The following is a 12,142-nucleotide window of genomic DNA, read 5'->3' as shown; positions in this document are numbered from 1 at the left end:
TTCAGTTATTCCTACTGTATTTTATAGAGAGATCCATGCACAGAACAGATGATGGCTGTATCCGAATGCAAGGTGGAAACAGCTTTTTGCTAGAGCAGACATAGAAAGAATGCTTGAGTAATATTTTAAAATTATTTTTAAAGAAAACAAAAGTGCAGAATCAAGTTTATTACCTGTAATGTTTCTCTCAGAAAGCACAGAATACTTTCATTTCCCATGAAAATATATTTTGTGAGATTCAACTAATGCACAAAAAATTATGTTCACACTTTAATAATATCACCAAGGGCTAAAACTCTAGTTGTACTGCTTACAGATTGTAAAGATGGTCATATTAATAATACATACTTAATACAAAAGCTTGAGGATCAGAAAGTATTTGTATGCCCTCTTACAACACAGATGTGGTTTTTTACACACTAAATTCCACTTTCTCTGTAAGCCAGCAAAGAGAACAAGATGTGAAGTCTGTATGTGAAGTGTCCACAGTCAGTCATCCAGCTGGCACAGCAAGGCCACACCTCTCTTGATCCAGTGCTGGACGGGCTGGTCCGTGTTGAGCCTCAAAGCAATGACAAAGTTTGTGGAATGCCCAGTAGTGGACAGGACCCCTTTGCGCTCACTTGTCTTGTAGAGGGGGCAAACATAGGCTGTAGATTTCTTTATGTCCGATTTTACAGCTTCAAAAAAAACCCAAAATAATGCATTACATTCACAGTAACATAATCCACATGCAAGTGTTAAGTATTTACAGTAACATCTTTAAAGGGTCAATAAAAATGCAAAATTGTTTTCTGAGCAACAGAATAAAATTATCCAGCTTTTTCTTCTTGTGTTTTCTTGTGTGGTTTGTTTTGTTCTTAAACCTAACTAATTTAGCTAAAATCTATTTTCAGGACTCAATGCCTTCCTGTGATTCTACCAGCTTTGTAATACTCAAAGATAACATTAAAATCTGAATAGTTAACCGAGTTAATACATAGCTTATACATGAGTTTTTCACAGCTCTACAAGAATTCTGGTCTAGTTGCCAGAGAACCTAACTGCAATTCAAGTCATCTGAGATCCAAGGACAGAACTCTGCAGGAACTCTTTGTATGCCCAGACTGCTTGCATGGAACTTGTGCAAAGCATAAAATCATGCAGGTCTGAACAAATTCATCCAACTTCAAGAGAAGGCACAAGGAGAAAAAGTGACAAATTTTAATACTGCCTATTTACTAAGTTGCACTTAAGTTGAAGCAGTTGCAGTAGTAAGTCCTGATTTTGTACATAAATAAAAACCAGAGATTTACTCCTCTCAATCAAAGAAAACAAGAGTTGTGAAAATTATCTTACTAGTAGGAAAGACAGCTAATACAGAGCTTACAGAGCACTCAGTCTCTGTAAGTCAGTCAAAATTCTCCTCAGTGATCTTCAGTAAAAAAAGGAAACCACTGGTGCAATTTCTTGCTGAATAGCTCACACATCAGAGAAATCACACTCACTTGGCTTTATCCAAATGATCGGCATGGCATCAAAGAGCACTTTGGGATACTGCTCAGTTAACATTCCCCTGGAAAGAGAAAAGGATTTTTTTTTTTTTTGAGAAAGGGTTTTTGCCTTGAGAACAAATGCACACAGTGCAGATATGCAAAGTAACTGTGGCTTCAAGTGGGTGTTTTTTGGTTGTTACTTGCTGGTTTTTTTTTTCTTCCCCATTTTCCATGCATGAAAGAGCACTTAATTTGGGGTGTTATTTCAACAATATGAAAAGTATCACTTAAATTATTTAAACCAGTCTTGTTTGAGCACTGTAAAAAGCTTTCCAGAACCACAGTAAAACACTTGGCTACTGACTTGGTCCTGTCCCAGCGAGCTCCATCTAAAAATAATCCATGGATGTAAACACCGTCCTCTGGTGCAGTATCAGCAGTATCCTGAGGAATAACCTGCAGGAAATAAGTGTTCCAAGTCATTAAACTCTCACAGCTCTTTGATTTTTGAGCTATTATGCCAATTTTCAGACCAAACCAAACTGAGGATAACATAGTAACCCTTCCTTTCAATGCTACTTTTATACATATCTGTAGAGACAGCAGACTTCTCTGGGTTTGTTAATTACCTTTCTTGTGGGTTAAAAAATGAGGCTTTAATCACATAGAAAAATATACACTGGATAGGCTGTTTTTTGAGTGGAGTTCTGGGTCCAGAGGTAGAAATACTTTTCATCACTTTGAGAATACCTCTTCTACAGAGGTTATTTAGTCTGCCAGTCTTACCAAATATATGTCTTCAGACTGCTGTCAGTTGCAAAATTAACCTTCCAGTTAGGATTTATTTACTTCATCTCACCACAACATCAGGACTCAGATTAATAAAATACTAATTTATAATTTATCCATACCTCAAATTCATATCCTAGAAGGTCAATAGGGATCCTGTGCTTCCTAGCATAGTTTTGCATGGCTCCAGTTAGGAAAGCTTGAGTGAAATAGAAACCTGACAGCCAAAAAACAGCAGGCTTCCCTAATTCATACCAATCCTGGAGAGAGGAAGGCAATACATTGAACAATCAGAAAGAGAGGAATCCCATACTCTTTGACTATTTTCTACATAATTGTATTCAAGAAATCTAAACAAAGCCTTTCATTTCTTTCCCAATAAAGACAAATTATATGGAAATGTATATTGAACAAGTGGCAGCACTGCCTCTTGTACATTACCTGTAAAAATTTCAGCCTTGCTAGCAAATCGACAATATAGCTCCCTAATGGTTTTAGGCTTGGGTATGAATGCTCTGCCCACTTCTCAGGAACTTTTCCAACAAGGAGACTGCCAGACAGAGCCTCCAGGGCAGCATCCATAACAACCAGTCCTTTAATGGCTTTCTTCAGGTTAATTAGAGTAATGCGAATAGTTCGGATTAAACTGGAATTTAAAAAAAAAACCAACAATTTTCACACATTCTGCATATTTGTTAAACATGATTATGTCACTGGGAAAAAAGTAAAAGAAGTGGATTATGGAGGCATCTATAGAACTTTTATAGCTTTTTAATCTATATAGATATCTGCACAATAAGCCACATCTGTAAAGTCATGGATTTGTGCATTACTGCAGATTTGTTTAAGACTAGGAACAGTAACAAATTATTTTGTTATTTCTGATATTCTGAATTGTTTGGTAAGAGGATAAATTTGGAACTCCAAATGTATCCACTGTATTCTAGATGAAGGAAAAAGGTTTAGATTGCAAAAGAAGAGGTGGGAAGGGTGTAGAATAAGGATAACTTGGAGACTTAAGGCCAAAGAGCACTTCGGAGAAAATGATGCAGGAGATACAAAGAAAAACCAGAAAGAAGGAATGGAGAGGCAGGTGAAGATAAGAAAGAAAAATCAGGAAACAATGTCAAAAAGGAGATTGAGGACCCAGAGGAAAAATAAATGCAATTCTAGTTTTGTACTCTTAGAAGAATTATGGTGAAAATTAGGCATAGGGAAAAAAAGCATTGGAAAAAGGGGAAAAGAATTCAAACAGAAGTACATGAGAAAATTAAGAAACAAACAAAAATATCTCTATTATAGAAAACATTTCATAAACTATAACTGTGCATATAGAGTTTCTAATTCCTTTACCTCAGCAATATAAGGAAAATAAAATAAAGGTAAAGATGGTGAAAGGGAAAGTGAAGTTGCAAAAATATATATACATATATATATATTGTTTGCATTCTCTTTTCCCAGTACTTTCTCATACTCCCTTCTTCTTTCACTTAATTTTGCCACTTCATTTTTCCAGACATCTATCCTACACTCTGACTCTCCACAAGAAGCAAAGGTATTAGGACTGCAGATATCACTGCAGGCAATTAGAAGGGAAGAAAAAAATATTTCACACAATACAGAGCTTACTGATTATGATATGCAAGAAATATTTTTTTGCAAATGGAATGATTTCTGGTAAATTTAATAAAATAGAACATTCTTACTGATTAAATCTTTCCATTTCTTGCACCAGCACAGTATTCATACTTTCTTCATATCTCACAGGATATTTAATTAGGCAACTTTCAATGTCAAAATCCTTTGGAAGCTGTAAATGACAACACATTTGGAAATAACTCCATATATCATTATGATTATACATTAAAGATATGCAAATATGAAAATTTGCAGAGCAATAGATACTACTAAACTTTCTGATTAGTATCTTAGCAATACAGGATTCAGTAGTTCAATCTAAATAAAAATTTGAGGGATTTTAATGTTAATTTTTTAAAAAATCTAGAATTTTTAATGTAATGAAAATTTATGAATATGTTTCTATTTATTAATTTTAATATTTTTCACGTGAACTAATCAACTGTTCTTTCAATTCCTCTTTGCTCTGTTTTCTCTCTTTCTCCTGTCTTCTACCTATTTAATAAAATTTCTTTCAACTGAAATGTACCTGTGGTCTGTTACAGCTACACAAGTTCTTACTTTCACATTGCACTACATTTCTTTCAGAATGCTTTTCTTTCAACATGAAATCTACTTTACACTGAAGATTCTAGTTAAGGAATGTCTGCTTTGTAAAAGTATAAATTGAAGTCATTTGTATAATACAATACCTTGCTGAGAATATCATCTGCAATTGCATAAAGAGTGCTGTCACCACCCCCAGAAGTTCCCTGAGTGCCTCCTCCTTGTGTTAAAAGCAGAGATTCAAAGAGGGTCTTAGTTTGCTGAAGGTCTTTTGCAATATCCACATTTTCATGCAAGCCAAATACCTCTGGGTGCTGAGTAAAGGGAAGATTCTAGGACAAAATAAAAAAAAAAATGTCTGGCTGACATAAAGCAGGAGGAATCTGAGGTTTCTTTAAGAAGTCGAGTGAAAAACTATAACTGACTTCAACTGCAGGTAAGGATCTTAGTGGGAGGTATCTGCAGACAGAATTACTGCTCATAGAGCCACCACCTCTCACACAAAAAGTCATTTCCAAGGAATTCTCAATTATCTATGCTACACGTCCTCCTATCTACTTACTGATTCCATCTCCAAAACATTTGAGATCACGGAGGGGATCATACAAGAATGCCAGGCAGGAACCTGAGCACACAATTAATTGTGCTGCAAAACTACCTCTTTAAGCTTTTAGAGATTGCTTTCTTCACACATCATTGTAACAGTGAAAAATCTTGCTACTTTTTACCTTAATAAACTCAATGTACTCCTCATATGTGCCTTTGGGTGGAGCATAGTAGTTGCCACTGGGAGAAAAAGTGTAACGAGGATTTTCAATTATATCTGGGTTATAGAAGTCATCCAGCATTGTCAGCAGCAAACGCCTGTCCCAGTCATCTGTCACTCGACCTCCATAGTTACACTCACCAGTCAGGTAAGAGACAGCTTCAAAAGGAACATGGCTATACTCATTGATGAATAACTGAAACAGAAATAAGAGCAATTCTAGAGACTTGCAGTATCTGCTAAACAACAGTGTGACCTAACAGATAAAAGCTGGAAGCTATAGCATGTGTAAACTGCAGTTTATGGAATTTTCTTTCTAGGTGCTGGAAATCTAAATTCTGAAATCTTATTTTCAGGTAAAAATTATTCTTTGAAATCAAGACGAGTTAAGAGTAAAAGACTCTTACGAGTATTAAAATTACTCAATCATCCAAGTAATTCCTGAATTATTTACAAGTGGATGGTTTATCCAGTTCAAACTTCATAGATGGACACTTTCCTGCATCAGAAATAAAAATGCATTTCACTTAATTTATCTTTTAATCTTCCTCTAATCTCGTTCATTAACTCATTCATTAACTTCTTGATAACTTTTTCAAATCCTCAGCCTCAACTTCTGTAATTCAGTTTTAACTCTCCTGACTTTTCTAAAGAGTGCCTGTAAAAGGTTCAAGGTCAAGCAGTGTTCACTATCTCATCTTGGGGAAGGAGAATAGTCTGAGGTTCTGTTAACTGCCAATATACATGTAAAAACAATTTCCTCCTACTAACCACCCTAATGGGTGACTGTCATTAACATATACTACTTAAAGAACAATAAGTTTTTGTACATAATAAATTTAACTTTTATAATACACACATATATACATTATATTCCATATGTCTGTAGAAATATGTATGTAATTTATAATTTTGAAAATATTTATAATATGATTGACATTCCTTGCCTTTACAGTTTAAGTCCTGAATATCTATGAACGTTTGAGGTAACTTCAGTGTATTGCTCCTTGTGACTCCCAGCTGTGCTTTGCAAGATCAGAGTTTAGGAGATAATCAGTGATTTTACCTGCAGCTGTCTGATACTGATTCGCAAGTCGGATTCATTAAATCCATAGGGTATATTCCAACCAAGGGGCCCAAACTTCCTTCTCTCCTGAACAAGAGCATGGAAGAAACAAACTCCAAAGAGTAGTTTCTCCCATATCTTTGAGAAGAGCAAAAAAAAAAAAAGTATTATTACCTAGTCTATAAGCTCATGGTAGTGTGTAACCTGTGTAGTGAGCAGCCTTGGATTACCACCCTCCACCCAGGTATTAATCCGGCCAATACTAATGACCTTGTGGGTTTTGCCTTGGGAACAAGTGCACACACAAATGCCTCATATGCAAGCACATTTAGCCAGTTCCTCAAGTACCACGATATTCTTTAATGTATAGGGCAACTGACTTCATATGAATTCCACTAGCACCAGATATTAATTCTAAGGTTCATTAGATAAAAAATACAAATGTATTTTTAAAGCAAGTCCTTAGGTACAGTCACACCTATGTATATTGATAACTCCTATCTCTGATCCCACTGTTTTTCACTTCCTTCACAGGTAATGATTAGCTAAGTTGTTCACCAGGTATCAATAAGATATATGGGCACTGCAGTATTTGGTCCCTGGTAGCAAGAAAAGGTCTCGTCAGTGCTTATCATCTCAATAATGACAGACATGCCCTTCTAATCAATGTTCAGAGTCCACATACATCGTGTACTCTGTGTGTGTAGCAGGTAAGTGATTTAATAAAGCCTAAGAAACCATTTAAAATATTGCTATGTGAAATTAACTGACAGAGGTAATTCTTAACTTTGATCTTTATCACTGCAAAACCTCAATTCACAACCACAGCAGAAATTTGAGCTCGCAATTATTCATTGGATAGAAATCAATATATCTGTGGATAAAAAACCCCAAAGCCCAAAAACTTCAAGAGATAGGCACATTACCAGCTCCTTTCCAGGGCATCCAGCAAAGAATTCAGGATCAGAAATAGGATCAGAAAGAAATGACTGAAGTAGGTTTAACCGGAGACCAGTAGGGGGCTCATTTGTCATCTTCACTCCATTCTGCAGAATGGTTACTGGAAACTAGAAATAAAAAAAAGCAAAGCTGCATTCAGAAAGGGTGGAATAGATTCTATATTAACAATATACTACTATTCTGTGTTTTTTACATAAACAAAACTATCTGCAAGAAAATTGACATTTTAAAGGTCAACAGCTTATAAAAAATTCTCCAAGGCATCAAGAAAATAAGATTGCTGTAAATAACAAACCTGTATTTTAAAATGTTTTCTTGCTATTCAACACTTCACAAATCAAATGCAAGCCTAATTTTTGAATTTATATGAGAGAAAAAATACCTTCTTAATCATATGTGCTGACAGATTGCAGTTCCATTGAGTAATACACAAAATATTACAAAAGAAGCTTGATATTATCACGTTTATAATTATTTTTAAATGTCCTTTCTTTGTTAAATTGTTTCTTCAAAGCCTCATTGCACTTCAAAGAAGTTTTGTATTATCGGCTCATTCAGGTATACAAAAATTCCCTAAAAATGCCATCAGCTTTCCCTTTCCCTAAACAGAGATTATGGGGCCATGCACATATACCTTTGGTGAAGGGTAACTTGTAAGCCAAAGTCTGAATTCTGGGTGACATTTTTCACTGTCAAGCTCTTCACATATTTTCTCCAGCATTGGCATCCAGGAGACAGCTAAATGACAATTTTGTAAACAAACCCATGTTCCTTCTTCCATTGCTGTTTGAATCATTCTTGTAGCTATTGGTCCTTGTCCTTGTCCTAATGAGATGGACTGAAACTTGTCTCCTACCATCTCTCTGTCATTTGCCAATTTCAAGAGGCCTTGAACAGAAAGCATAAATTTTATCACTCACACATTAAAAAGAAATTATGTCAGGAAAAAAAATTGAAAAACTTCTACTATTATTTTGTTTACATGTAAATACAAATTCCCATTTTGAAAGGGCACAGAATTCCACCAGTCTGACATAATGCACTCAAACCTACTTGCAGAAAGTGCAAAATAATCCTCTCTGTGTATTGAAGGGGAATTTGAGGTCCCTATTTTCTCTTTCTGTGTATACTTACTAGACATGGGATCTGCTCCTGGAGAGAGCACAAATATTAAAGGGACTGTAGCAGTTGAATCTAAGTAACTTTTTGCTAGATCAAAAGGCGGTGGCTCTACAAATTTCTTCCCCAGTTTCTCAGTAACAAATGTTGTTATAGCTGGACCAATCTGGCCAAAAAAAAAGAGCAAATACAAACCATTAACACAGACATAACTGTACATCTGATACCATCTTTAATGCCAAATTCCCAAGCCTGCAGAAATGTCTCTGATTTGCAGAGATTTGAGACCAGTCTTGCAGAATGATCCAGAAGCAAAAGTTTCACCTCTTGTTGACATCATTCTCCTTAATTTTTCCTTACCAGAGGAATAATAACGCTTTAAGAAAATAAAGAATAACATACCTCATATAAATAATACTAAATACCATTAAGACTTTGATTCAGGCTTTTCCTGATGTGGAGGACAAGTACATTCTCCCATAGGAAATATTAATGTAATTATTTTTAATTAATTCAAGGGAGTAAATGCAATGTGCTTTAAATTCTAACACAGATAGTTCCTAAAGAATATGCAATATAATTTGTTAAGTGCACCAAAGGCAGAATTTGTTGAAAGTTCATCTTGGTCATTCAAATCAACCCATTTTATCTCTTTTTGCCTTAAAGATCATTTGCATGAAAGAATATGATATTAGATAACCTGTGCATTTTTTTCAGGCTAATATCTCCTGTTCTCAAGTATATTGGATGCACCAGGAAACAGCCTAGCCATGAAAAAATACTTCAAGAGAACTAGAACAATGAGAATCCTCCAAAAGATTCATTAAATCAAATCAGAAGGATTTCAGCTAATGCTTGTGATGTTTGTATTGGCCACTTGAAAAATAAAAACAGCACTTACTTTCTTAATAAATATGATGAACAGATTAATTACTGGAACAGGAAGGGCAAACTATGCTACAAGGCATGGCACAGTCTACAAACACTCCATAACAGATTTTACCTTGTCTGGTCTTAAGCACCGAAGAATTATCATCTTCTGTAATTCAGTTAATGTATCATTCCACTCTTCTGGTAATGGAAAGTTGTGAGGCTCTTTGCTATCGTACATTTCTTGCCATTCACCTATATTTTCAGAGACGTGACTCCTAGAGAAAACATCCACAAGTACTATGAATACCTGGAGTCTTTTTTTACATGTTTATCAAAGGCAAATTACATTGTATTGTCATTTAAGACACTTTATATCTACATCACAAAATAATCCCATAGTTGAGCTTCTCCATGCTAGATGGTGAAAAATATCTTTCCACCGTGCTGCTGAGGAGAGGCTCCACCTGAAAGGTTCCAAGTTGACAATAAATTCTGTTTGGTCCTCCAGCCAGTAGTGCTTGGACCTTCATAGGTCCGGGTGAACTTTCTGCCCCCACTGTTTCAGGAAAACACCACACTTTAACTGAAAAAAATTACCAGGAAATTCAACTAGGGAACAAAAATTATTTTCCTTCACACAATGTAGAGTATGTCCTTCACAACGGGACAACTCTCATCATCCACATTGCTACTAAAACTCCATAGGAGCTGAAACACAAAACAACCTCAAAGACCTTCTAAGAGAGCAGTGTTACTGCACTCAGATCCAAATGCTCCAAATAGTTGCAATCAGTCATCTAATTTATGGAAGTCTCATACAGCCATGTTGTCTCCAGAATTTAGTGTTAAATTCTATTTAAACCCAGGGTGAAATTGCACTGAGTTCAGGAGAAAAGAGTTTACTAGAAAAACTTCCCCAGAACTGCAGTGGAATTCTGCAACATGTACCATGTCTGGCTTTCACTGAACCGTTAGAACACTATTTCTCTACCATGAAGATATTTCAAAAGAAAAGTTTCTTTAGGCAAAGCCTGAAACAATTTAGAAAAAATACTTTTATTAAATAATATTATAATTAGTGATCTGACTGATGGAAGTAAGTGAAGCAAATATGATAATGAAGAAAGGGGGCTGGTTTAATCCCATTTGCATTCTAGCACTGATTTGGAAAACATAGCAAACATTTCTTTCAGCATGTTACATATGTATTGGTCAAAACCAATTCAGGCCAATTCCCATCAGTACTTTACCATACCTCAGACTTTTCATAGCTGGGAATTCACTTGCACGACATAATTCATCCCAGCTCTTATCTGATAGCCAAGATGGATCTGGATTCTTGTGCTCATTCTTGAGACCCACACCTCCAGTTAGCAAGAACATAAACTCTTGATGCTCTATTTCATTATTAGCCCTATATGAAAGAAAAAATCAGTAACTGAGATACAATTTTAATAATATAAACAGTTAGTTTTAAATTAATTGCACTTCACTGCCCATTAAGAATGCTTCTACTGCAGTAAGAGCTGAGATCACATCTCAATATTCTACATTATTAAAAAACTGCATGATAAAAATGTCTGATTAAGACTAAAGTAAGGGTTTCAAGAGGTAAAAACTTAGAATCAATGAATTGTTTAGGTTGGAAAAGACCTTTGAGATCAAGTCCAACCATTAACCCAGCACGGCCAAGCTATCACTAACCCATGTCCCTCAGTGCCACATCTACACAGCTTTTAAAACCATCAGGGATGGTGATTCCACCACTGCCCTGAGCAGCCTGTACCAGGCTTGACAAAGCTTTTGGTGAAGAACTCATTCCTAATATCTATATATATTTTTAAAAATTATTCCTGATTTTTAAAGGCTTTTCAGAAAATAATGTGTTCTGCAATTACAGTACCCTTACAAATTGGCCCAGGAAGAACATCCATGTACAGATGAGTACACACTGCAATTATTTAAGTATGCACATAATGGTTGTGCAATTTTGAACATATCATTCATTTCATGATGTATTCACACAAAATTAGGAAGAGAACACTGAAAAGCTGGGGGAAAGGGGAAGACTGCATCTGAGATCTCATGATGTTAAGCAAAAGGATAAGAGACAAAGAAAAAAATGAAAAACAAAGACAAAAATGTAGAAGCTGCTAGCATCACACATTACTGCTTAAGTTTTCATTCTAAAATGTTTTCTTAAATAAAAGTAATTGGTTTTGACATAAGGATGCTATATAACACCACCCAGATCTTTTAAAGAGAGATTTATCACTGACAAAACCATTGACAAATGGGCATACATTTTTTTTCATAATGTCCTGTAGCAGTGATACATGCACTCACATACTCTTCCATTTGTTAATATTACACATCTTAGAAAGCCCAAAGTATTCATGACCTTACTCCAAAGGCATAATTATCAACGTGCACAAGAACATTCCATCTCATCAGTACTTGCTTCCATGATGAAACCATTAGTTTCTGTTAGTGAGAGACTTCACAAAAATGAGCTTACATGAGCAGATTACAACACAGCAAAAACGAGAAGAGCAGCTTGTCTGTTTCAAACAGTGAACGACAGACTTGGCAGTACAGATTGTAGGTGAAGTGGTCATTTAGATACTGAAGTCGCTTCTTCAGAATTTTGGATTTATTGCTAAAAAGAAAAGAAGTGATAAACTGAGACTTCAAATTGAGTAACACAGACAAGCCATTAAGAAATCTCATCTACTTAGGGTTGTGGAGGATTTATATTAGATCCACAGGCTCCACAAGGGACTTAGGTGCCAGTTTCCCCAAAATTTCAACTCTACTCCCTGTCTTTTTAAAAGACTGTAGCACTTTTAAAAGTCCCAAGCAAAACAATAAGCTGAGCTCACTTTGCCACAGTTAAATGGTGGCACTCAG

At 35.6% G+C, this 12,142-nt stretch overlaps 1 protein-coding gene across 6 annotated transcripts in view; it reads right to left on the bottom strand.

The window, feature by feature from the left end:
- Positions 1–153: 153 nt before the first annotated feature.
- DNAH12 (dynein axonemal heavy chain 12) overlaps positions 154–12,142 on the bottom strand; it is a 58,861-nt gene continuing 46,872 nt past the window's right edge. For 4 of the 6 annotated variants that reach the window (XM_088171506.1, XM_088171508.1, XM_088171507.1 and 1 more), the window contains 15 exons: positions 11,751–11,891; positions 10,488–10,646; positions 9,363–9,507; positions 8,375–8,525; positions 7,875–8,128; positions 7,207–7,347; positions 6,281–6,418; positions 5,177–5,410; positions 4,595–4,780; positions 3,971–4,074; positions 2,706–2,910; positions 2,387–2,524; positions 1,840–1,931; positions 1,488–1,555; positions 154–680 (listed from right to left, as the gene is read on the bottom strand). In XM_088171506.1, the coding sequence (XP_088027632.1) occupies positions 490–680; positions 1,488–1,555; positions 1,840–1,931; positions 2,387–2,524; positions 2,706–2,910; positions 3,971–4,074; positions 4,595–4,780; positions 5,177–5,410; positions 6,281–6,418; positions 7,207–7,347; positions 7,875–8,128; positions 8,375–8,525; positions 9,363–9,507; positions 10,488–10,646; positions 11,751–11,891 (2,347 nt within the window). In that variant the 3' untranslated portion in view covers positions 154–489. Of the gene's footprint in view, positions 681–1,487; positions 1,556–1,839; positions 1,932–2,386; positions 2,525–2,705; positions 2,911–3,970; positions 4,075–4,594; positions 4,781–5,176; positions 5,411–6,280; positions 6,419–7,206; positions 7,348–7,874; positions 8,129–8,374; positions 8,526–9,362; positions 9,508–10,487; positions 10,647–11,750; positions 11,892–12,142 lie in introns of those variants that run through there. The other 2 variants (XR_015806054.1, XR_015806055.1) reach the window with 2 other exon arrangements.

This window comes from Sturnus vulgaris, chromosome 11 (genome assembly GCF_052056855.1).
Source record: "Sturnus vulgaris isolate bStuVul1 chromosome 11, bStuVul1.hap1, whole genome shotgun sequence".
Classification (NCBI taxonomy): domain Eukaryota; kingdom Metazoa; phylum Chordata; class Aves; order Passeriformes; family Sturnidae; genus Sturnus; species Sturnus vulgaris.
This window is presented reverse-complemented; position numbering and strand designations above follow the sequence as displayed.